A 26,707-nucleotide genomic window follows, 5' to 3' on the forward strand; every position below is an offset into this window, starting at 1 on the left:
CGTCATTTTCTGTCATGGCATTTGTGGATTCAGGCGCCGCTTTAAATTTAATGGACTTAGAGTTTGCCAGACGTTGTGGGTTTCCCTTACATCCTTTGCAGAGTCCTATCCCTTTGAGGGGTATTGATGCTACACCATTGGCTAAAAATAAACCTCAGTTTTGGACACAGTTAACCATGTGCATGGCGCCAGCCCATCAGGAAGATTGTCGTTTTCTGGTGTTGCATAATCTGCATGATGTTATTGTGCTGGGGTTTCCATGGTTACAGGTGCATAATCCGGTGTTGGATTGGAAATCTATGTCTGTGACTAGTTGGGGTTGTCAGGGGGTTCATGATGACGTTTCTTTGATGTTAATTTCCTCCTCCCCCTCTTCTGAAGTTCCTGAGTTTTTGTCAGATTTCCAGGATGTTTTTGATGAGCCCAAGTCCAGTTCCCTTCCACCGCATAGGGACTGTGATTGTGCTATTGACTTGATTCCAGGCTGTAAGTTCCCTAAGGGCCGACTTTTCAACCTGTCTGTGCCAGAACATGCCGCCATGCGGAGTTATGTTAAGGAGTTTTTGGAGAAGGGGCATATTCGGCCATCTTCTTCTCCATTGGGAGCAGGTTTCTTTTTTGTTGCCAAGAAGGATGGCTCCTTGAGACCCTGTATTGATTATCGCCTCTTGAATAAGATCACGGTCAAATTCCAATACCCTTTGCCTTTGCTCTCTGATTTGTTTGCCAGGATTAAGGGTGCTAGTTGGTTTACTAAAATTGACCTTCGAGGGGCATATAATCTTGTTCGTATTAAGCAGGGCGACGAATGGAAAACTGCGTTCAATACGCCCGAGGGCCATTTTGAATATCTTGTGATGCCATTCGGACTCTCTAATGCTCCATCTGTGTTTCAGTCCTTCATGCATGATATATTTTGGAATTATCTTGATAAATTCATGATTGTATATTTGGATGATATTTTGATTTTTTCGGATGATTGGGAGTCTCATGTGAAACAAGTCAGGATGGTATTTCAGATCCTTCGTGATAATGCCTTGTTTGTGAAGGGGTCTAAGTGCCTCTTTGGAGTACAGAAGGTTTCTTTTTTGGGCTTCATTTTTTCTCCCTCATCTATAGAAATGGATCCGGTTAAGGTTCAGGCCATTCATGATTGGATCCAGCCCACATCCGTGAAGAGCCTTCAGAAATTTTTGGGCTTTGCTAATTTTTATCGCCGTTTCATTGCCAACTTCTCCAGTGTGGTTAAACCCCTGACCGATTTGACGAAGAAAGGCGCTGATGTGACGAATTGGTCCTCTGCGGCTGTTTCTGCCTCTCAGGAGCTTAAACGCCGATTTACTTCTGCCCCTGTGTTGCGTCAGCCGGATGTTTCTCTTCCTTTTCAGGTTGAGGTTGACGCTTCTGAGATTGGGGCAGGGGCCGTTTTGTCTCAGAGGAATTCTGATGGTTCCTTGATGAAACCGTGTGCCTTCTTCTCTCGAAAATTTTCGCCTGCGGAACGCAATTATGATGTCGGTAATCGTGAGTTGTTGGCTATGAAGTGGGCATTTGAGGAGTGGCGACATTGGCTTGAGGGGGCTAAACATCGTATTGTGGTCTTGACCGATCATAAGAATCTGATTTACCTCGAGTCTGCCAAACGGCTGAATCCTAGACAGGCCCGATGGTCCCTGTTTTTCTCCCGTTTTGATTTTGTTGTCTCGTATCTTCCGGGTTCTAAGAATGTTAAGGCTGATGCCCTTTCTAGGAGCTTTTTGCCTGATTCTCCTGGGGTCCTTGAGCCGGTCGGTATTCTGAAGGAAGGGGTGATTCTTTCTGCCATCTCCCCTGATTTATGACGGGTTCTTCAGGAATTTCAGGCTGATAAACCTGACCGCTGTCCAGTGGGGAAACTGTTTGTTCCTGATAGATGGACTAGCAAAGTGATTTCTGAGGTTCACTGTTCTGTGTTGGCTGGCCATCCTGGGATTTTTGGTACCAGAGATTTGGTTAGTAGGTCATTTTGGTGGCCTTCTTTGTCACGGGATGTGCGCTCCTTTGTGCAGTCCTGTGGGACTTGTGCGCGGGCCAAACCTTGCTGCTCACGCGCCAGTGGGTTGCTTTTGCCTTTGCCGGTCCCTGAGAGGCCTTGGATGCATATTTCTATGGATTTTATTTCAGATCTTCCGGTTTCCCAGAGGATGTCGGTTATCTGGGTGGTTTGTGACCAGTTTTCTAAGATGGTTCATTTGGTACCTTTGCCTAAATTACCTTCCTCTTCTGAGTTGGTTCCGTTGTTTTTTCAGCATGTGGTTCGTTTGCATGGCATTCCGGAGAATATTGTGTCCGATAGAGGTTCCCAGTTTGTTTCCAGGTTTTGGCGGGCCTTTTGTGCTAGGCTGGGCATTGATTTGTCTTTTTCATCCGCATTTCATCCTCAGACAAATGGCCAAACCGAGCGAACTAACCAGACTTTGGAAACTTATTTGAGATGCTTTGTGTCTGCCGATCAGGATGATTGGGTGGCTTTCTTGCCATTGGCCGAGTTTGCCCTTAATAATCGGGCTAGTTCTGCTACCTTGGTTTCACCTTTTTTTTGTAATTCTGGGTTTCATCCTCGTTTTTCTTCGGGGCAGGTTGAGCCTTCTGATTGTCCTGGGGTGGACTCTGTGGTTGACAGGTTGCAGCAAATTTGGGCTCATGTTGTTGACAATTTGGTCTTGTCTCAGGAGGAGGCTCAGCGTTTTGCTAACCGTCGGCGGCGTGTGGGTTCCCGGCTTCGAGTTGGGGATTTGGTCTGGTTATCTTCCCGTCATGTTCCTATGAAGGTTTCTTCCCCTAAGTTCAAGCCTCGGTTTATTGGTCCTTATAGGATTTCTGAGATTATCAATCCAGTGTCTTTTCGTTTGGCCCTTCCAGCCTCTTTTTCCATCCACAATGTTTTTCATAGATATTTGTTGCGGAAATATGTGGTACCCGTGGTTCCCTCTGTTGATCCTCCTGCCCCGGTGTTAATTGATGGGGAGTTGGAGTATGTTGTTGAGAAGATCTTGGATTCTCGTTTTTCAAGGCGGAGGCTTCAGTATCTTGTCAAGTGGAAGGGTTATGGCCAGGAGGATAATTCTTGGGTTGTTGCCTCTGATGTTCATGCTGACGATTTGGTTCGTGCCTTCCATTTGGCTCGGCCTGGGGGCTCTGGTGAGGGTTCGGTGACCCCTCCTCAAGGGGGGGGGGTACTGTTGTGAATTCTGTTCTTGGGCTCCCTCCGGTGGTTATAAGTGGTAGCGCTGCTGTCTGTCCTTCACAGCAGTTATCAGGTGTGTCCACTCTGGACTGGGCTATTTAGTCTGGCCTCACCCTTTGGTCAGTGCCAGTTGTCCATTGTATTCTGGAGGATTCACATCCCTTCATGGTTTCTCCTGCTTCCTGGTCTTTTCACCAAGATAAGTTCTGCTGGTTTGCAGCCCACATGTTGTGGGCCTCATTGTTCAGTGCATTTCATGTTTTTTCTTGTCCAGCTTAATCTGTGTAAGGATTTATGCAGTCAAGCTGGAATCTCTGAAGAGGCAGATATACCCTCCATATCTTTAGTTAGATGTGGAGATTTTTGTATTTTCTGTGGTGGATATTTCCTAGTATTTTAATACTGACCGCTTAGTTCTCTGTCCTATCTTTCCTATTTAGCTAGATTGGCCTCCTTTGCTAAATCCTGTTTTCAGTCTGTGTATGTTTTTTCCTCTCCACTCACAGTCAATATTTGTTGGGGGGCTGCCTATCCTTTGGGAATTTTCTCTGAGGCGAGATAGTTTTCCCTTTTCTATCTATAGGGTTAATTAGTCCTCCGGCTGTGTCGAGGTGTCTAGGATCAGTAGGTACATCCCACGGCTACTTCTAGTTGCGGTGTTAGGTTCAGGGTCCGCGGTCAGTATAGATACCACCTTCTTCAGAGTACGTCCAATGCTACTCCTGGGCCACCAGATCATAACAGTCATCATCTCGCGAGACCGCAATGCACTCTTGGGACCGGAGCACGCGAGGAGCATCGGTAAACGCTTCGCTTGGATTCGGGGCCAATGGAAGGTGAGTATATAACTATTTTTTATTTTAATTCTTTTTTTTAACAGGGATATGATGCCCACATTGCTATATACTACGTGGGCTGTGCAGTGTACTACGTGGCTGTGCAATGTACTGCGTGGGCTATGCAATATACTACGTGGGCTGTGCAATATACTGCGTGGGCTGTGCAATATACTGCGTGGGCTGTGCAATATACTGCGTGGGCTGTGCAATATACTGCGTGGGCTGTGCTTTCCAAAATGGTGTCACTTGTGGGGGGTTTCAATATTTAGGCATATCAGGGGCTCTCCAAACGCAACATGGCGTCCCATCTCAATTCCAGCTAATTTTGCATTGAAAAGTCAAACGGCGCTCTTTACCTTCCGAGCTCTCCCATGCGCCCAAACAGTGGTTTACCCCCACATATGGGGTATCGGCGTACTCAGGACAAATTGTACAACAACTTTTGGGGTCCAATTTCTTCTCTTACCCTTAGGAAAATAAAAAATCACATCAAAACCCTGTCATGGCTAGCCCAATCTCCAGACCTGAACCCCATTGAAAACCTCTGGATTCTAATCAAGATGATGATGGATAGTCAGAAGCCATCAAACAAAGAAGAACTTTAATTTTTAACATTTTTCTTTGTCAGAAAAAAAATACAAAATGTATTGCTCGGAAATTCGGAGACATGTTGTCAGTAGTTTATAGAATAAAAGAACAATTTCCATTTTACTCAAAAATATACCTATAAAGAGAAAAATCAGACAAACTGAAAACTTTGCCATGGTCTCTTAATTTTTGCCAGAGCTGTATGGGTGGAGTAAAGGTAGACCCAGTGACTCGCTAGTCTCCAATAAAAGGCATTCATTTTCTCTTCTTCCTCCGAATCTTACCGCTTTGACTTCTAACCACGATTCGTCTCTGCAGAATGTAACACACAGACATCTCTGGCCATTTGCTTCTAGAGCATCCTCACCTTTTCCCCGACTTGTAAACAATAGAACTGTCATGACACCTCACACATTACCAGTACCAGTACCCCATAGTAAGTTAAAGTTCACAATAGGAGTTTTTGCTGCGTTTTTTTTTTTTTTTTACTTTCCCGCAGCAAAACCTGAGTGCTTGGCAGGAAAGAAGCTGCGGCAAAAATGTAGGTTCTGCTGCATTTTTTTTTCATGCATTATTTTACATTCAATGGGTGAAAAACGCTGAAAGAAGTGACAAGTTCTATGTCCAAAAAAAAAGCAAGCAAAGCACAAAATACTGATGATAAAAAAAACAAGCTGTGTGCATGATATTTCTGAAATCTCAAAGACATAGATGGTGCTGTCAAATGCAGCTGAAAATTAGTATAATAAAAGCATATAAAAAGCAGCAAAAACACCCAGTGTGAACTTAGCCTTATCCAAAAATATAATAAATTAGTACTGTTAAATTAGTACTGTTTGCATTTCTGCTCCCCAGCCACCACACACACACACACACACACACACACACACACACACACACACACACACACACACACACACACACACACACACACACACACACACACACACACACACACTATAAATGTCCTCATTTGTGTCCCTCATACAAAAGTAAAGCTTATTACCCCTTTTGTGGCCCATGTACAAAAGTAAAATCCCCCACAGCAGAGCGATAATAAAGTTGGTGATGTCACAGTACAGAAATAATACACAATGATGTCATGGTATTGGGGTTAATAAGCACAGTAATGTAACAGTACATGAATAAGAAAAGTACAGATCTAAGACTATAGGGTTGAAAGCACAGTGATCATTTTATGTGGAGAATATACACAGTGATGCCAGCAAGCATTAATTAAAAATAACCAACCCCTCCTCTCACCTGTCAACCCTCCAATGAGTGGCTCTGTCCGTCTTCCCCTGGGTCAAGTGATACAATGTATGGATGTCATAGCACTGCCCGGCTGTGCCCACAATCAGGAATAGCAGCATTTTGGACACCGCTCACCTGCGCTGCTTTCAACATGTTGCGTTGTACAGTACAAGCACAGTGGATGGAATTTATAGAAATCCCAGGCCCACTGTGCTTCTATTTGACAAGGTGTATACTCGCCCGCAGTGTGGGTTTATGAGCTGCAGCATGTCCATTTCTGCTGCGGAGAATCTAATCTCCGCAGCAGAAATTTCCACTATAGAATTTATTGGATGTGGTAGGTCCGCATGGTTCAGAGAACACATACAGATTTATCTGCATGATTAGAACGCATCGCTTTGGAAACAGCGAAAATGCACTGCGTCCAAAGCACTGCTACTTCCTGATCGTGGGAAGGTAGCCTTCATGTTTTGCTGCAGTTTCATCCCCAATGAACCCAATTGTTACACCCCATGTCCTGTCCTTAAAAAATCTGGCTTTGAATTGTGCTAACGAGTAAGTGAGACCACCAAAATACCTGTGAAAAAACTTTAAGGGAGTGACAGGCTAACCACGAGATCTTTCAGTGTGAGGACCTAAACTCCTATCATTGTGACATAAGGTTGCATATTGAGGTGTTCTAGTCAGACTCCTTGATCTTCAGGTTTTCATTTTAAAGAATTTGTCCAATATAGGCGTTCTTTGTCTACATGCTCTGTAAAGGCCCACTTGGGATCCACATCTATGAACGAGAACACAGAGCTTCTGTGTAAGCTCATTTTATTCTGGTCGAGTCTTGCTCCCAATGTAATACATTCATCTGTGTTTTAGTACATTTCTCTGTCAGACCTTGGCAAAGTTACTGGTAACGCTGTTTACCATGAGTGAAACCCAAATAGTGGTTGGGGTGGGTGACCATTAACTTAAAGGGAATCTGTGAGTAGGATCAACCCTCTTAAGGCGTCTATGTGGGCATGCAGGTCATGGGAAGCTGAATAAAATGTTACTTTGATATCTGCGATCCCATGTCGTCTTCCTGCAAAGTCCAAATTTTTCTTATATGTAAATGATCTTTTCCAGGCTATGGGCTGACGACAGTGATCTCCATGAGAATATAAGAAAAATGTTGATTTCTCTGGCATAAGATATCGGACCATAAATATCAAGGTATCGCTTCACTCAGCTTCCTATAATCTACATGCCCATATAGACTGTTTAGGATGGTTGATCCTACTGACAGATTCCCTTTAAAGATGAATTTCTGTGACGTAATTTTCTTGTGATGGGTTTTGACAGACAAATATTTTTTATGTTATTCATTTTATGATTATTTCATAGAAAAATGTAATTCTACTGGAGGGTGAATATGCCATAATTGAACCTGATGAGCTTATATGACAACTTTTCTTAAAGTGGCCTTTTGACTAGTCACTCTGTTTTTATTCTTCATTTCATTTTTGTACTGTGATATTTCATAACATTTTAATGTTATAAGTTTTTAGATTATTTTTTCCCATACTGATTCTAGGCTTCACTTACAGTAGTGTTCAAAATATTAGCAGTCCAATATATCTAACCAGATTAATCACTGTTTTTGGTATAAATTATATTACGACATGTTAAGCAATTTACCAGTTGGTCCAGTAGAGTCTAAGAAAACAAACATACTCCGCATTCATGATCTGCTTGTTTTTGAGTCTGCATTAGAATAATTAATTGAAAGGGGGTGTGTCCAAAATAACAGCAGTGTGGAGTATAATTAGTGAGGTCAATCATTCCGTTAAGAAACAGGTGTGAATCAGATGGCCCTTATTTACGGGTAAAGCCAGGATAAGTTGTACAATCATTTTTTCTTGAAAGCCTGAGAAATGAGTCATTCGACACATTGTTCAGAAGAACAGTGTAGTTTGATTAGAAAGTTGATTGGAAAGGGTAAAACTTATAAAGAAGTACAGACAATGATAGGCTGTTCAGCTGAAATGATCTCCAGTGCTTTAAAATGGAAAGCCAAACCATAGAGACGTGGAAGAAAATGGAAGACTACCATTCGAATGGATGGAAGAATAGCCAGAATGGCAAAAGCTCAGCCCATGATCAGCTCCAGGATGATCAAAGACGATCTCAAGTTACCCGTGAGTACTGTGACAGAAGACGCCTATGTGAAGCTAATCTCTTAGCAAGATGTCCATGTAAAGACCCACTGTTAAAAAAACAAACTAAAGCAAAACATGTACCGAAGCGGATACAATTTGCCAATGAACACATCAACTGGCCTAAAGAGAAATGGGGAAACGTGTTGTGGACTGGTGAAAGTAAAATTGTTGTTTTTGAGTCCACTGTTCCCAATGCTGGAAATAAAAACTAGTATAAAGAGTTTGTGATTTACTCGTGTTTCTCGGTCTCCCATGACAGCGCTACGGAGAGAGGGGATCCGCCCTTCGGGGACAGGAAACCTACAGATAAAAGGGCGGTATCTCTCCCTCGCATCAGTTGGTTTCCTATCCCTGACGGGGAACCTCTTTTCGGTGGTACCTGTAAGAAGACGCCGTATCATGGGACCGGGAACGGACAGTCGGGTTCTGGCAGTGAGGAGGCTCCTGCCACGGCTCGTCCGGCACCCGAAGCCGCCATCGCTGGAACCGAGGGGTTCTTCAGGATGTGCGGGGGGAGAATCGCTGCCGACTCTCAGGAGAGGAAGGGGCGCTGGATCATCCGGAGCTTCTGTGCCGATAAGCGCACGCTCCGGGTGTACAAAAATGGCCGCTTCTCCGGAAATGCGGCAGAACTTCCGGGTCATCTCCGCGCGCATGCGCGGTAGCTTTTTTTCTCCCTGGAGGATGTGACGTAGGAGCCGGATGTGCGGTGAACGCCGGGGGAGCGCCGGATTCAAATAGGGAGAGTGCACACATAGTTGTCGCACTTACTCCCTGCAAGCATGAAGAACAGCGATCCCCAGCAAAAACAGGAACTGCAGCCGAGGCAGCAGCACCATAGAAAGACAGACCCTAAGAATACCAGGAGAAGTGGGTCCAGCGGTCATTCTACGCAGCGCAGAAGATCTGCTGCAGTAACCAACTCTCCTCCTCAAGAGCTTTTTCTACCAGATCCAGGCCCTCCTCCAGAACCGGTACCTACGTCCACATCTGAATGGTGAGTGATCTCCGTGAAAGTGTGTATATTATAATGGGGTTCCTTCTTCTCCCTTAATAGGGAAAGAAGAGGCTGGAGAAAAAGAAAAATAGATCCTGCCCCACCTGTAACAAAGCTTTGCCGGTAGCCTGGAACAAAAAGCTTTGTAAATCGTGTATTCAACGGTTATTGTGTGAAGAGACTCCCGATTTCGCATCTGAATTAAAATCAATAATTAGATCTGAGGTTCAGAATGCCCTTACATCTGTCAAAAAAGGGAAGGATAAGGAAAGAGAAACGGTGTATTCCCACTCTATCCGGTCCTCATCTGAGGACGTGGATTCTGATAAATCTGATTCCTCCTCCGATGAAGATTCGGGCCGTCATTGCTTCCCCCTAGAGGAGGTGGATACTCTAGTGAAAGCAGTTAGAGCTACTATGGGGGTTGAGGATCCCAGACCTGATAGAACGGCTCAAGATATAATGTTCGGAGGTCTGGGACAAAAAAAACGGAGAACATTTCCCCTAAATTCCAACGTCCAAACACTGATTAAAAAAGAGTGGGAAAAACCTGATAGGAGAAATTCCTCAGTACCCTCGCTTAAAAGGAAGTATCCTTTTGAAGACGAGGCGTCCACTTCTTGGGACAAAGCACCAAAATTGGACATAGCGGTAGCCAAAGCTTCGAAAAAATTTGCGCTCCCATTTGAGGATATGGGTACCCTTAAAGACCCTTTAGACAGGGTCGCGGGCAATCAGTCAGTGCAGGAAGCAGACGGCAAGGGATGTGTGACAGACATCAGAGGGTGAGTATGTACTGTTTGTTTTTTTTTACTTTTACAATGGTAACCAGGGTAAACATCGGGTTACTAAGCGCGGCCCTGCGTAGTAACCCGATGTTTACCCTGGTTACCCGGGGACCTCGGCATCTTTGTTTGTCTGTTTTCAGGGTCCCAGAAAAGGATTCCGGGCATCCAAAGGTACTTTGGCAAGGTGGATAAAGGAGGCAATAGCCTTGGCATATTCATCCTCGGGGAATACGATCCCAGATGGTATAAGAGCGCATTCCACAAGAGCAGTAGCTACCTCGTGGGCTGAGAGGTCAGAGGTATCAATTGAGCAGATCTGCAAAGTGGCCACCTGGTCATCACCATCAACCTTTTTTAGACACTATAGATTAAATCTAGCCTCTGTGTCTGACTTGACCTTCGGGCGAAGGGTTCTCGAGGCGGTGGTCCCTCCCTAAGCTTAGTCTCTGCAATTCTCTCCGTAGTGCTGTCATGGGAGACAGAGAAAGTCATAGTTACTCACCGATAACGGTGTTTCTCGGAGCCCAAGACAGCACCCGCTTATTCCCTCCCATCACGAGTGCGGTGAGCACCTTTATTTACATATAATTTACTTAATGTAATATAGTCACGGGGTTCCTCTAATAAGAAATGTTTTTAACCCCTTCATGACCTTGGGATTTTTCGTTTTTCCGTTTTCGTTTTTCACTCCCCTCCTTCACAGAGCCATAACTTTTTTATTTTTCCGTCAATTTGGCCATGTGAGGGCTTATTTTTTGCGAGACGAGTTGTACTTTTGAACGACATCATTGGTTTTACCATGTGGTGTACTAGAAAACGGGAAAAAAATTCCAAGTGCAGTGAAATTGCAAAAAAAGTGCAATCCCACATTTGTTTTTTGCTTGCCTATTTTGCTAGGTTCACTAAATGCTAAAACTGACCTGCCATTATGATTCTCCAGGTCAGTACGAGTTCATAGACACCTCACATGTCTAGGTTATGTTTTACCTAAGTGGTGAAAAAAAATTCCAAACTTTGCAAAAAAAAATAAAAAATTGCGCCATTTTCCGATACTCGTAGCGTCTCCATTTTTCGTTATCTGGGGTCAGGTGAGGGCTTATTTTTTGTGTGCCGAGCTGGCGTTTTTAATTATAGCATTTTGGTGCAGATACGTTCTTTTGATCGCCCGTTATTGCATTTTAATGCAATGTCGCGGCGACCAAAAAAACGTATTTCTGGCGTTTCGATTTTTTTTCTCATTACGCCATTTAGCGATCAGGTTAATGCTTTTTTTTTTATTGATAGATCGGGCGATTCTGAACGCGGCGATACCAAATATGTGTAGGTTTGATTTTTTTTTTATTGATTTATTTTGATTGGGGCGAAAGGGGGGTGATTTAAACTTTTATGTTTTTTTTATTTTTTTCACATTTTTAAAAACTTTTTTTTTTCACTTTTGCCATGCTTCAATAGCCTCCATGGGAGGCTAGAAGCAGGCACAGCCCGATCGGCTCTGCTACATAACAGCGATCATCAGATCGCTGTTATGTAGGAGAATTGCAGGTGTGCTGTGAGCGCCGACCACAGGGTGGCGCTCACAGCCACCGGCGATCAGTAACCATAGAGGTCTCAAGGACCTCTATGGTTACCATTCAGAAGCATCGCCGACCCCCGATCATGTGACGGGGGTCGGCGATGACGTCATATCCGGCCGGCCGGCCGGATGCGGTAGTTAAATGCCGCTGTCTGCGATTGACAGCGGCATTTAACTAGTTAATAGGCGCGGGCAGATCGCGATTCTGCCCGCGCCTATTGCGGGCACATGTCAGCTGTTCAAAACAGCTGACATGTCCCGGCTTTGATGCGGGCTCACCGCGGAGCCCTGCATCAAAGCAGGGGAGCTGACCTCGGACGGTATAGTACGTCCGAGGTCAGAAAGGGGTTAATATGTTATTCTCTGTTGTAACTAACCTGGAGGTCCTCCAATGCTCTGTAAACCAACTGATGCGAGGGAGAGGTATCGCCCTTTTATCTGTAGGTTTCCTGTCCCCGAAGGGCGGATCCCCTCTTTCCGTAGTGCTGTCATGGGCTCCGAGAAACACCGTTATTGGTGAGTAACTATGACCTTTTGAACACACTGCTATTATTTTGAACACCACTATAAGAACATTTAGCTTGTAGTGGAATTTTTTTTCTTTTTGAAATTGGGACATCTCTTAAGCTAGTGAAAAGTGGAATATCCTAACTATTTTCTTAAGTCAGTTTGTAACCTATCAAAGTAGACATATACTGTACTGTATGTGCATGGTGCTACACATCTACAGGTTAAAATAAATCACATCTAATTCTTATTGTCAGATCCTTGTTTTTTCCTGTTCGAATCTTCCTCTGTGCATTCTCCTGTCCAACAGGCATTAAATTGTACAGAAATTAAAATCTGCAGCATTGTTTAACATAAGTCTGTGTCTGCTTTAGGAAGGGACCTGCAGACAGATGACGAGTGCGCATTTTGCTTTCTTTCCCATTGTAATGTTTATCTGACCAGACACTTTAGTGTTCTAGAAAACTCTGCTCACCAAGCCCTTAAAGCAAGCCTGTCAGCAAGATTTTGCTAAGTAAACTACAGGCATTGTCAGGTTGCCGCTGTTTTACTGATTAAAATGATAATTTAGCTGATGAAACACATCTTGTAGTTCTTGTGTAATCCGTGTTAGAAGTTTTCAGTTTAATGAGATTCTCTTTCGCTGGCTGGGATTGTGGGCAGAGTCTTATCTTACCGCTCTAAGCCAGAGAAACCAAGGGAAGACCTGCCCACGGGCCACCCTGAAGCACAAACAGTCTCTCTCTATGATGAGGAACATGTTTGTGCTTCAGGGCTGCCTGTGGGTAGGTCTTTCTTTGGTTTCTCTGGCTTAGGGTACCGTCACACAGTACCATTTTAATCGCTACGACGGTACGATTCGTGACGTTCTAGCGATATCGTTACGATATCGCAGTGTCTGACACGCAGCAGCGATCAGGGATCCTGCTGAGAATCGTACGTCGTAGCAGATCGTATGGAACTTTCTTTCGTCGCTTGATCACCCGCTGACATCGCTGGATCGTTGTGTGTGACAGCGATCCAGCGATGTGTTCGCTTGTAACCAGGGTAAACATCGGGTAACTAAGCGCAGGGCCGCGCTTAGTAACCCGATGTTTACCGTGGTTACCAGCGTAAACGTAAAAAAAACAAACAGTACATACTTACATTCCGGTGTCAGTCCTCCGGCGTCTCAGCTTCTCTCCACTGTGTGAGCGCCAGCCGGCCGGAAAGCGAGCACAGTGGTGACGTCTGACGTCACCGCTGTGCTTTCCGGCTATGGCGCTTACACAGTGGAGAGAAGCAGAACGCCGGGGACAGACACCGGAATGTAAGTATGTACTGTTTGTTTTTTTTACGTTTACGCTGGTAACCACGGTAAACATCGGGTTACTAAGCGCGGCCCTGCGCTTAGTAAGCCGATGTTTACCCTGGTTACCCGGGGACTTCGGCATCGCTCCAGCGCCGTGATTGCAACGTGTGACCGCAGTCTACGACGCTGGAGCGATAATCATACGATCGCTGCGACGTCACGGATCGTGCCGTCGTAGCGATTAAAATGGTACTGTGTGACGGTACCCTTAGAGCAGGAAGATAAGACTGCCTACAGTCCTGCCTAGGAGCAATAGCATATTATTAATTGCGAACTTCTAAAATTGATTACACAAGAACCACAAGACTGATTTCTTCACTCCAGCTATCATTTTAATCAGTATAACAGCGACATGACAATGCCTGTAGTTTACCTAGCAAAATCCTGCTGACAGGTTTGCTTTAAATTTAGTTGCTGTCTGTTCCAAATGAGGTTACATGCGTGTTTTGTTATTTATCGTCTGACTGTACGTCGGTTTTGCTAATTGCTAACTTCTGAACATCATACCTCCACAACATACCTTACTTTTGGTTGGCATCACTGCCAGTTTCCTGGCAGGAGGGAGGAGCAGACTATCTGGGTCAGGAGTTGAATAGAAGGTCAAGCTGACTGCCAGGGGCATTGCAGTGATGTATCATTATAGTTCTGTTGATGTCTCATACAGGGAACAGAGACTTCCTGTTTCTGCTTAGAGCTTAGAAGGATTCAGCTAGTCTGTTTCTAATCACGGTTTATCATAGACCAGTGGTGGCGAACCTATGCAACATGTGCCAGAGGGGCAACTCACAGCCCTCTTTGTGGACACACTTGTCCTCACCCCTGCATAGTCTGATTGCCATATGTGGAGTTAGTAAGGAATTTTTTTTTTCCCCAATGTGGAGCTTAGTGTTTGCCGCATGTTTTTTTTTGTTGCCATCCTCTGGATCAACATGTTAGGCTATGAATTCATAAGTCCCAACAGTCCCGGATCCAGCAGGACAGTCCCGATTTTGAGACTCTGCCCCTCTGTCCCGGCCGGGATCTTTTCCTGCATCGCCTCAAACCAAATGTACCACCGCTTTAAACTGCTAGCGCGATCGCTAGCTGTGTCGGATAGGAGCAGATATTGCTCCGACACTGACTGGCACAGGAGACATGGAGAGGTCTTTATCAGTGGCATACACTGCAGCTACGTGAGCAGTCAGCAGCGTGGCTGGATGACATCATTCAGTGCTGTGGAAGAGGAAGCTGCCGGCTGCTGCGAGGGAGCACGGTGAGAGGTGTGTATGTGTGTGGTGATGGAGAAGGCAATGATGGGAGTGTGAGGGCAATGATGGGGGTGGGGTAGTAACTATGTGAGGCCATTATACTGTACGCAGCATCATGTGTGGTGCATTATACTGTACCCAGCATCATGTGGGGCCATTATACAGTATGGGGCACTGTGGCCATTATACAGTATGGGGCACTGTGTGGTCATTATACAGTATGGAGGACTGTGTGGCCATTATACAGTATGGAGCATCATGTGGGGCCATTATACAGTACCCTGCATCATGTGGGGCCATTATACTGTACCCAGCATCATGTGGGGCCATTATACAGTATGGAGCACTGTGTGGCCATTATACATTATAGAGCATCATGTGGGGTCATTATACTGTACGCAGCATCATGTGGGGTCATTATACTGTACGCAGCATCATGTGGGGCCATTATACTGTACGCAGCATCATGTGGGGCCATTATACAGTATGGAGCACTGTGTGGCCATTATACAGTATTGAGCATCATGTGTGGCCATTATACAGTATGGAGCACTGTGTGGCCATATATTTTTCTGTTTATAATTATTTTTTATGAAACTGTGATCAGCAGTGGTAAATGGGTGTGGTTGGGGCATGGATCTGGGTGTGACTAGTTGTTAAATAGGTGTGGTCAGGGACGTGGCCTAAAATTTGTCCCTCTTTGCCTTCAAAAGTTGGGAGGTATGTGTGTTGAACTAGATGGACTTAAAGTCTTCCTCCAACCTTAAGTACTATGTTACTATACTACAATGGAGCCGTTGCCTTGTTGTCTACCCTTCTTTTGCATGTATCCGTTGCGTCTGTTGTAGAGCTGCTCTTGTGAGGGGATGGGGCGGGGCCTCCATTACAGTGCAAAGCTTATACCAGGAAGTAGCGTTGTGCAGTGGCTGCTGCGGATGGCATGAGGCTCATGGAGAGATTAACCCCTTCCCGACCTTTGACGCAGCGTATGCGTCAAGAAAACCTGTGCCAATCCGACCTGTGACGCAGCATATGCGTCATGGTCGGATCGCGTCCCTGCAGGCCGGGTGAAAGGGTTAACTCCAATTTCACCCGACATGCAGGGACAGGGGGAGTGGTACTACAGCCCAGGGGGGGTGGCTTCACCCCCCCGTGGCTACGATCGATCTGATTGGCTGTTGAAAGTGAAACAGCCAATCAGAGCAATCTGTAATATTTCACCTATGAAAATTGGTGAAATATTACAATCCAGCCATGGCCGATTCTGCAATAGCATCGGCCATGGCTGGAGACCCCGATCTGGCCCCCCCACCGACTGACGGCGGCGATCTGCAGCTGCCGTCAGTGTTCCGCACCCCTCCGTCCTGTCCTAAGCGCCTTCCTCTCCCCTCCGACCCTCCCCCGTCCTCCCCTCCCCCCCGCTGTCCGATCGCACCCCCCCCATACTTACCTAGTCCCGGAGTCCCTCCCGGTGTCCTCGGTCTTCTCGCATGGGTGCCGCCATCTTGGAAAATGGTGGGCGCATGCCGGCAGATTCGTTCCCTGTACATTTTGATCGCTGTGATAGAACCTATCACAGCGATCAAAATAAAAAAATAGTAAATACCCCCCCTTTATCATCCCCATAGGTAGGGACAATAATAAAATACAGAAGATATTTATTTTTGTTTTTCCGTTAGGGTTAGGGTTGCACTTAGGGTTAGGGTTGCACTTAGGGTTAGGGTTGCACTTAGGGCTAGGGTTGCACTTAGGGCTAGGGTTGCACTTAGGGCTAGGGTTGCACTTAGGGCTAGGGTTGCACTTAGGGCTAGGGTTGCGGTTAGGGTTGCAATTAGGGTTAGGGTTAGAATTAGGGTTAGAATTAGGCTATGTGCACACGGTGCGGATTTGGCAGCGGATCCGCTGCGGATTCATAGCAGTTTTCCATCACGTTTACAGTACCACGTAAACCTGTGGAAAACCAAATCCGCTGTGCCCATGGTGCGGAAAATACAGCGCGGAAACGCTGTGTTGTATTTTCCGCAGCATGTCAATTCTTTGTGCGGATTCCGCAGCGTTTTACACCTGCTCCATAATAGGAATCCGCAGGTGAAATCCACACAAAAAACACTGGAAATCCGGGGTAAATCTGCAGGTAAAGTGCAGTGTGTTTTACCTGCAGATTTTTCAAAAACGGTGCGGAAAAATCCGCACACACATCCGCAACGTGGGCACATAGCCTTAGGGTTAGGGTTGGAATTAGGGTTAAGACTAGGGTTAGGGGTGTTGGGGTTAGGGTTGTGGTTAGGGTTGGGATTAGGGTTAGGGGTGTGTTGGGGTTAGTGTTGGAGTTAGAATTGAGGGGTTTCCACTGTTTAGGCACATCAGGGGGTCTCCAAACGCGACATGGCGCCACCATTGATTCCAGCCAATCTTGCGTTGAAAAAGTCAAATGGTGCTCTCTCCCTTCCGAGCCCCGACGTGTGCCCAAACAGTGGTTTACCCCCACATATGAGGTATCAGCATACTCAGGACAAATTGGACAACAACTTTCGTGGTCCTGTTTCTCCTTTTACCCTTGGGAAAATAAAAAAATTGTTGCTAAAAGATCATTTTTGTGACTAAAAAGTTAAATGTTAATTTTTTCCTTCCATGTTGCTTCTGCTGCTGTGAAACACCTGAAGGGTTAATAAACTTCTTGAATGTGGTTTTGAGCACCTTGAGGGGTGCAGTTTTTAGAATGGTGTCACTTTTGGGTATTTTCAGCCATATAGAACCCTCAAACTGACTTCAAATGTGAGGTGGTCCCTAAAAAAAATGGTTTTGTAAATTTTGTTGTAAAAATTAGAAATTGCTGGTCAAATTTTAACCCTTATAACTTCCTAGCAAAAAAAAAATTTGTTTCCAAAATTGTGCTGATGTAAAGTAGACATGTGTGAAATGTTATTTATTAACTATTTTGTGTCACATAACTCTCTGGTTTAACAGAATAAAAATTCAAAATGTGAAAATTGCGAAATTTTCAAAATTTTCGCCAAATTTCCGTTTTTTTCACAAATAAACGCAGAAATTATCGACCTAAATTTACCACTAACATGAAGCCCAATATGTCACGAAAAAACAATCTCAGAATCGCGTTCCTGAGTTATTACCTCATAAAGGGACACTGGTCAGAATTGCAAAAAATGGCCAGGTCATTAAGGTCAAAATAGGCTGGGTCATGAAGGGGGACTCTAAAAGGATGAGGAAGCTGCATAATGGAGCGAGGTTCTGTTTATACATAGGACTGTGAGTGATCTGAGGTGGTGTTTTGGGGGCACAGATAAGTGGATGCATATTGGGAGCTGAACATGAAAGGGGTAATTTTTTGTGTCTGGGGGGGCTGTGCAGGAAAGTGGATGATGTTATTTGCATAGGGCAGTTTAAGAATGAGGGTGATGTTACACCTTCCACACAGATGAAGCCCCAAATGTCTCCTGTGAGGTGTGCGCCAGCCCCAAATGCCTCCTGTGAGGCGTGGGCCAACCCCAAATGCCTCCTGTGAGGCGTGTGCCAGTCCCAAATGCTTCCTGTGAGGCGTGCGCCAGCCCCAAATGCTTCCTGTGAGGCGTGCGCCAGCCCCAAATGCCTCCTTTGAGGCGTGCACCAGCCCCAAATGCCTCCTGTGAGGCGTGCACCAGCCCCAAATGCCTCCTGTGAGGCGTGCACCACCCCAAATGCCTCCTGTGAGGCGTGCGCCAGCTTGTTTACTGTGTACTCGAGCGTCTCCTATGTAACATATGTGCACCAGTCCCGTATGAGCAGTGATGAATTTTTCACTGTGAGAAGACATACTGTATAATATACATCCGTGTTCGTAAAAACTTACTGTTGTAAGTTCTTTATCAAACTTATAATTATGTAACAACATTGTAGAGATACATGGTTAGTGGGTGCTCTCGTCCACTGGCCTGACTGTCTTTGGAAAGACAGCATGGATCAGGGCTCATACCACTGAATGCCCGCTCTCCCCGTGGGCAGAACACTACTCGGACAACACAGGGTGGGGGTAAAACAGTGTGACAATAGTTTATTTAACCACCAACACACAATAGCATATAGAACAGTCCCAGCAAATACCCAAGATGGTGCAAAATATAGAGTCTCGCCTTTCCACTGGCTTGCTGGGATTAGAGCCGTTTCCAGGGCCGAGTACCCCCACCAATTGTTCCCCGCTTTTGACGGACCCCACTGTAAGGGGGTAACGACAAGCTTAGGAAGGTGGCAATCCATTGATGTACGAGGTCAGGTGACTTGGTTGTCCCCACCTGGATTTTTTAAATGTCTTTGAGGGTTCAGTGATAGTGATAGTCAATGAGGCAGCTCTCTGTTTCTTCAGTTGGACCCATGATGCTCTGTCTATTGTAATGTAGTCAGATCCTCCTTTTTATAGGTCACAACTTCTCATTCAGTCATTCCACCACAGGCTTGGGGGAAGGTGGAAGGAGGCCATCCCTCACTGCTGGAGTGTTCAAACAACATGCATAGATTGTCCTTCATATTGCAGAGCACCAATGGGTGAAAATATTAAGGGTACCTTCACACTGAACAACTTTCCAACGAGAACGACAACAATCCGTGACGTTGCAGCGTCCTGGATAGCGATATCGTTGTGTTTGACACGCAGCAGCGATCTGGATCCCGCTGTGATATCGTTGGTCGGAGCTAGAAGGCCAGCACCTTATTTCGTCGCTGATCACCCGCTGTCATTGCTGGATCGGTGTGTGAGACACCGATCCAGCGATGTGTTCACTTGTAACCAGGGTAAATATCGGGTTACTAAGCGCAGGGCCGCGCTTAGTAACCCGATATTTACCCTGGTTACCATTGTAAAAGTAAAAAAAAACCACTACATACTCACCTTTTGATGTCTGTTACGTCCCCCGGCGTCCACAGAGTTACGCGCTGCTGCCGAGAGCTTCCTGCACTGACTGAATGTGTCAGCGCCGGCAGCAGCGGTGACGTCACCGCTGTGCTCTGCTTTACGGCCGGCTGGCGCTGACACATTCAGTGCAGGGAAGCCGCCGGCGGGGGACGTGACAGACATCAGAAGGTGAGTATGTAGTGTTTTTTTTTAACTTTTACAATGGTAACCAGGGTAAATATCGGGTTACTAAGCGCGGCCCTGCGCTTAGTAACCCGATGTTTACCCTGGTTACCCGGGTGCTGCAGGGGGACTTCGGCATCGTTGAAGACAGTTTCAACGATGCTGAAGTCGTTCCCCTGATCGTTGGTCGCTGGAGAGAGCTGTCTGTGTGACAGCTCCCCAACGACTTACCAACGATCGCATCGCTGGTCGTGATCGTTGGTAAGTCGTTTAGTGTAACGGTACCTTAACAAACATTCAAACAGTGTGCCTATGTTTCCCAAAGATAGTAGAACAATACTAGGACAGATACAATAGGTAATCAGCAGCCAGATAACAAGTGGCAGCCAGTGAACATGAATTCAATGACAATAAGGGTCAACAGTCCTTCTCACATGAACTCTAGCTTATGTCCCTGGGCCTACTTAAATATGTCTGAATAATTCCGATTAAATGCGGTGTTGCCACAAACATCACTATCATCACAAATAACGTCACAGCCGCTCAAAAAAGAAGCCATTCCAGTGTCACATTAAGTGTGAGTTAATTATTTGACCAAATATAGCAGAATCGTTTTAAAGTTGATTATTTAGTACAGCCCAGAATGATGGTATAATTATCCAAATATTCCCCACCCCTGGTCTAGCACACTAGCACAAGTTGCTTTAGAGATCTCTAGCAGGACAGGAAGCAATGACATCCAATTCACTAAGACCTCAGGTGACTGGAACAAAACATCATCAGATGATGTTCTGCTCGTGCCCTGTAACATGCCTCAGTAGTCAAGTAGCCAAAGAATGAGACAATGCTCCCTGTCTAGCTGGAGACCACCAGAGTGACTTGTTCTGGAGCTGGGGAGTGAGTATGCAATGCCTTCCAGAGAGTACCCATAACACAGTGCCTTCCACAGGGGGGCCCGTTACACAGTGCCTTCCACAGGGGGGGGCCCGTTACACAGTGCCTTCCACAGGGGGGGGCCCATTACACAGTGCCTTCCATAGGGGGGGCCCGTTACACAGTGCCTTCCACAGAGGGCCCGTTACACAGTGCCTTCCACAGAGCGCCCATTACACAGTGCCTTCCACAGAGGGCCCGTTACACAGTGCTTTCCACAGAGGGCCCATTACACAGTGCTTTCCACAGAGGGCCCGTTACACAGTGCCTTCCACAGAGGGCCCGTTACACAGTGCTTTCCACAGAGGGCCGTTACACAGTGCCTTCCACAGAGGGCCCGTTACACAGTGCCTTCCACAGAGGGCCCGTTACACAGTGCCTTCCACAGAGGGCCGTTACACAGTGCCTTCCACAGAGGGCCCGTTACACAGTGCTTTCCACAGGGGGGCCCGTTACACAGTGCCTTCCACAGAGGGCCCGTTACACAGTGCCTTCCACAGGGGGGCCCGTTACACAGTGCCTTCCACAGAGGGCCCGTTACACAGTGCTTTCCACAGAGGGCCCGTTACACAGTGCTTTCCACAGAGGGCCCGTTACACAGTGCCTTCCACAGAGGGCCCGTTACACAGTGCTTTCCACAGAGGGCCCGTTACACAGTGCCTTCCACAGGGGGGCCCGTTACACAGTGCCTTCCACAGAGGGCCCGTTACACAGTGCCTTCCACAGGGGGGCCTGTTACACAGTGCCTTCCACAGAGGGCCCGTTACACAGTGCCTTCCACAGAGGGCCCGTTACACAGTGCCTTCCACAGAGGGCCCGTTACACAGTGCCTTCCACAGAGGGCCCGTTACACAGTGCCTTCCACAGAGGGCCCGTTACACAGTGCCTTCCACAGAAGCAGTCCAAATGCGAATTTTTTATTTTCAATAAAAAGTTATTTGTATCATTAAAAGCTCTGTTACTGTGTTTTTTTTTCTTTTAAGACAAAAGATATTGATGTATAAGTTGCTTTTCCTAAACTAAAACCTCAGTATTTGGGTTAAACTGCAGTGTTGGAACTTTGGGATAAATGCTTTTGGGTTGCAGTTTGGGCTTTTGGTCTCTAAAAGGTTCGCCATCACGGTCATAGACCTTATGAAGAATAGAATAATTAACTGGGCAGAAGGGCAAATGAGCAATTGTAAGTACACAGTGCTATATAATATGATGACTGCAATAATGGGAGGAGGAGTGTTCTTTCACAAGTAGGGTCCACCTAATAATTGAAATACAATTGCATACGGTTTTAGGTCTTGCTTGTCTGTTAGTTATAACATAGTTCTTAAGGTTGAAGGAAGACTTTAAGTCCATCTAGTTCAACCAATAGCCTAACCAAACATGCCCTAACATGTTGATCCAGAGGAAGGCAAAAAAAACCCAGGTGGCAAACAGTAAACTCTACACTGGGGAAAAAAATTGATTCCCAACATACGGCAATCAGACTAGTTCCCTGGATCAACGCCCTATCAAGGAATCTAGTATATATAACCTGTAACATTATACTTTTCAAGAAAGGTATCCAGTCCCCTCTTAAATTTAAGTAATGACTCACTCATTACAACATCATACGGCAGAGAGTTCCATAGTCTCACTGCTCTTACAGTAAAGAATCCGCGCCTGTTATTATGCTTAAACCTTCTTTCCTCCAGACGTAGAGGATGCCCCCTTGTCCCTGTCTCAGGTCTATGATTAAAAAGATCATCAGAAAGGTCTTTGTACTGTCCCCTCATATATTTATACATTAACATAAGATCACCCCTTAGCCTTCGTTTTTCCAAACTAAATGGCTCCAAGTGTAATAACCTATCTTGGTATTGCAGACCCCCCAGTCCTCTAATAACCTTGGTCGCTCTTCTCTGCACCCGCTCTAGTTCAGCTGTGTCTTTCTTATTATGATGTTCTAGTGTTGATACTTTACTTTATGGCTCATACACTCCTCAACATTGAAATTGTAACACCAGAAAGGACAAGCCCCGAGTTTATGGAAATAGAGAAAGTAGCAGATGTTGCTAAGATTTGGGAATGTTAACATTTTCAATCACCTATCTCCAATATGTGGGAAGCACATAACCGCCAGATTAAAAACAAAAGTACAGTATTTTTTTTTTTTTTTTTTAGCCACGTTCAACCTCAAATCATAGAACAAGTCTTGTGGGATGATTGTGTGAAACCTCCTGTTCATCAATATTTCACTTGTCACCACTTGTTAAAAACTCAAAGGGATATAATCCTAATGCTGGGGTCTCTTGTGCTAGAGAATCGGGGCTGATTATGCAAATGACACTTGGCTCAAACTTGGTCAGCGTTTGAGCCGAATGTCAGTACACTGTGCTCCGATTCACTCACATGAGAAAATCACAGCACAGGTGCGAAGGAGGTGGAGAAAGTGATTTCTCTATCTCTTCTATTACCGGCATCTGCAGTAATCGGGCTGCATTCAGAAGACATAAGGGTGCAGCCCAAAGTTTCACACGTACCCATAGACTCTGCATGAGAAAATAATTGCAGATCTGCACTGCCCCAAGGTATAACACGGGTCCGAGTGCAATCTGATATTTAATTCGATTGGACTTGTCCAATTTATACTCTCGTGTAAGTGAGGCCTTAATCTAGGAAATCTTGTTCTATCACTCCAACGGATAGTAACGCACATAGGCCGAGATGTCTGCAGTGTTCATTTTGTGCGCTAGTGGTTAGGAGAACAACAATGAACTAGAATGACAGCAGTAGGTGCACAGAGGTGAATCTCTGCATGGAAAGATGGTCAGATTAGAAAATTGGTGCGTAGTGATCCAGCCTGTACTGTACGTGAAATTGGATGTCATTTACCAAGCCTAAGACTTCAAACAGTGCCTACAAAAAACCATCTGAAGGCGTTTGCATCACTTTGGCCTATGAGTGAGACGTTCAACTACAGATTTTCCTTTGACCGCATGCCGCCGCTCTGTGGCTATCATATAGGAGAGCAGGACAACAATCTTGGCTGAATTAGAGGTATTAACTCTTAAGCAATGAGTCTCTCTTTTGACTCGGACACAGTAATAGCTGGAGATTGGTCTAGAGACACTTGATAAATGCCATGAAAAGGCCTTCATGAGGATCTTTAAAGTAGCCCTTCTCCTGGGTGTGGACCCCTCTAGTCTTCATTTCAGGTACAGCAACAGCTCAGTATTACACTGATTAGGGTGTTGAATTCTTGACAAGGCCATTTCTCAAGTGTCCAGAAGCCATTTTTCAACCAGGCTCTATGTTGCACATGCTACTGTGAGCAGCCTGCATGGCCTAAACCTGCTACTATGGCCTGCAGCGTCTCTGGACTTGTTTCCGATTAAGCACGTGTGGGGCATCATTGGTCAGGAACTGCAAAGTGAGCTCCCAGGAGCAAATTTTGATAATTTACTTGCCCAAGTGCATTCAGCATGGCAGAACATTCCTTAGACAACCATTAATATCCTCATTGATGGCAGCTAAGGAGTGCAAGTTTATATAATTCTGGGGGTGGCGTTCATACTCGATGCTGAATAGATCGAAATGTTTTTTAAATTTGAGCTTTTTTCATTATTTGCATATTATGTCTATCCTGTGATTTCCTTAATTCAACAAAGTTTCCTTTTTGGTGCTGCAATTTCAATGTTGAAGAATATAATGATGTAAGTAATCATAGATACAATGTATGATATTATAATCATCTTATTATTTCATGCTTCACTAAAAATGTGGCCATCTATACAGTTTAAGCTTGGAAACACTGATGCTAAAGACAGTCAGCACCAGGACTGGCACACTTTGTGTTTGTGCCATTATTTGGTAAAAATTGGGTCCCAAGCCTGTGTTTTGGGGCATCGCAGCTACAAGTGCCAGTTTAGTGTATTGTGCTGATTGGTTCAGATTAACGATTTTAAGCCGTGAGTTTCAGATTGGGCATAATCCTAAAACATGAGTTTAACTGAACGTACCAAAATTAGTGAAGGTTTTTTTTCTTTGATGCAAAATTAATGTGTATGATGGCTGATTTTCTTCACGTTTTTCAATTTTTTCTGGCTTTTAAAAAATGGAAAAGTGTAACTTTGTCTATACTTTATAAAGGTTATTTTTTTCTAGGTGACTACATTTTAGAAGCCAAACCAAAAGAGATTTCTGAAGCTCAAAGGCTGAATTACGAGCAGGTAATGACTTCCCTTTTACCTCCTTTCTTGTGCTTGTGTAATGGTGTGCTTTCTCCAAACTTGGATCGATAACAATTAGCCATAATTGTTATTTATAATGTGTATTTCTAACAGCTTGGCGTCATCTTAGTTCTCCTATTTGTTCTTTCACCAGAGTGTTCTGGATCACAACCCCACAGCAGGTTTTGTTTTTTTTTTCTTTTACCACCTTGACCACCTGAGGCTATAAACATCCGGTCATCTACACTTTCTCTGCAGTGATGCTCAAAAACATGATTGCAGCGCTAGAAGCTTGGAGGACATCCTGTAGCTGTGGGGGTGAGGAGCCAGCTGTCAGACACAGCCAGACTACCACAGAGAAGGCAAACAAGGTTTATTACCATGTTTGCCTTTTGATCACTGAATACAGAACACTGAGCCAGCACTTTGGTATACACATTTGGCAGAATTGACTGGGCTTTCTACTTCGGAACCAGTCATCATACAATTTCTGGGAGTAGGGCGAGAACAGAAGCTGATGGATCCTAGGAAACCTAGTCAGCTCAGTTATGCATGCAGGAGGCAAAATTCCCCCTGCAAATGGGTCCAATATGCCAGCCCCAGTTACTGGGGAAACCGGCAATTAAAATATTAGTATATCTAAAGAAATGAAGAAACCTATAAAACACTAAAAAAAAACAAAAAAAAAACACTGACGGTCAGAATCGCTGTTTGTTGCCATGCACCTGCCAACAAAAAAGTTAAATATCTGAAATAATGCAATTTCAATAATATTATTTTTATTTTTTATTTATTTATTTTTTTTAAAGAACCTTAGTGGTAGTTAAAAAAAAAAAAAAAAAGTGAAAAATAGACATGAATTACAAGACATAAAATCAAGGCACACATATTGCCACATAAAAAAAAAATTAAGTTTTTAGAATTGTTAAAAGTGCATGTGCCTGGACAGTATCGGGGAATGTGACCTGGTCCTAAACTGGTTAAAATGAGTCTGTCCCTTAGAGATGTCAATCATGCCTCTGTTTCAGTAATGATTGACAGAAGACCTGGACTAGTCTGCTACCTGCTTTCAGGGAGGATATAAAGTAGTTTTTAAACACACTAGCAATTAGGTATAACACAGCGCTCATTAAAAACGGTATTAGGAGTCTGATAAAGCACTGGAGTCCTAACACCTCCTCAGGGGAAATCCTAATGTTAGGTGTCAGGTTAAATAGATTTAATGTGTTTTGATCAGATAACTTTTTCTTACATTTGAAAATGAAACACTATTCTTATGCTGAATTTGTGATTTTTACAATGGTTGACGTTTGAGTTCAGTTGTGTAGGATTTAAATAAAGTGACTGTTAATTGAAAAAAGAGCAGCACAGCATATTCCATATGAGCTAAAACCCAGTGCTCTGTTATAACTTTATGTGCACATGTCAGACTCGCTGTTGGGTTTCAGGATGCTATGGAAGCCTGAGGCTGCATTGGTGCCAAAGGCATATAGTTGTCCCACAGCTAGAGAGCCTCAGAATGGGGAACACTCCGTGTAAGTGTAACTTTCTGGATATTTATTATATATCCGATTAATATTACAACTATGCATCATTTTGTCCTGTAACTTGTACAGTTCCTCTGTTATTCCTTCTAGAATTGTTGTGAATCAACAATTTAATGTTGACAGTTCAGGGTATGTCCTTAGTTGTGTAATCCTTTCACAAGGGAGATGCTAAACCCCATTCTCAATTTATTTTATAGATATTTCTAGTAGGAATAACAGGGGAGCAATATAGACTTAAAAAAGATGGTCTAGAATTTAGTAGAGAATGCAAGAATTTGTCAAATTGGATATGTCGGGTTGACCGAAAAATTTGAACGTTATGGGACTAAGAATATGGCCGATACAAAACCAAAACATAGTTTTGTTTTTTTTAAATAAATTTCACAATTTTTTTC

At 44.7% G+C, this 26,707-nt stretch overlaps 1 protein-coding gene across 1 annotated transcript in view; it reads left to right on the forward strand.

The window, feature by feature from the left end:
• MINDY2 (MINDY lysine 48 deubiquitinase 2) overlaps positions 1 to 26,707 on the forward strand; it is a 146,598-nt gene that overhangs the window by 57,536 nt on the left and 62,355 nt on the right. The window contains exon 3 of the mRNA XM_077263830.1: positions 24,701 to 24,765. Within this exon, the coding sequence (XP_077119945.1) occupies positions 24,701 to 24,765 (65 nt within the window). The remainder of the gene's footprint in view (positions 1 to 24,700; positions 24,766 to 26,707) is intronic.

This window comes from Ranitomeya variabilis, chromosome 5, assembly GCF_051348905.1.
Source record: "Ranitomeya variabilis isolate aRanVar5 chromosome 5, aRanVar5.hap1, whole genome shotgun sequence".
NCBI lineage: Eukaryota > Metazoa > Chordata > Amphibia > Anura > Dendrobatidae > Ranitomeya > Ranitomeya variabilis.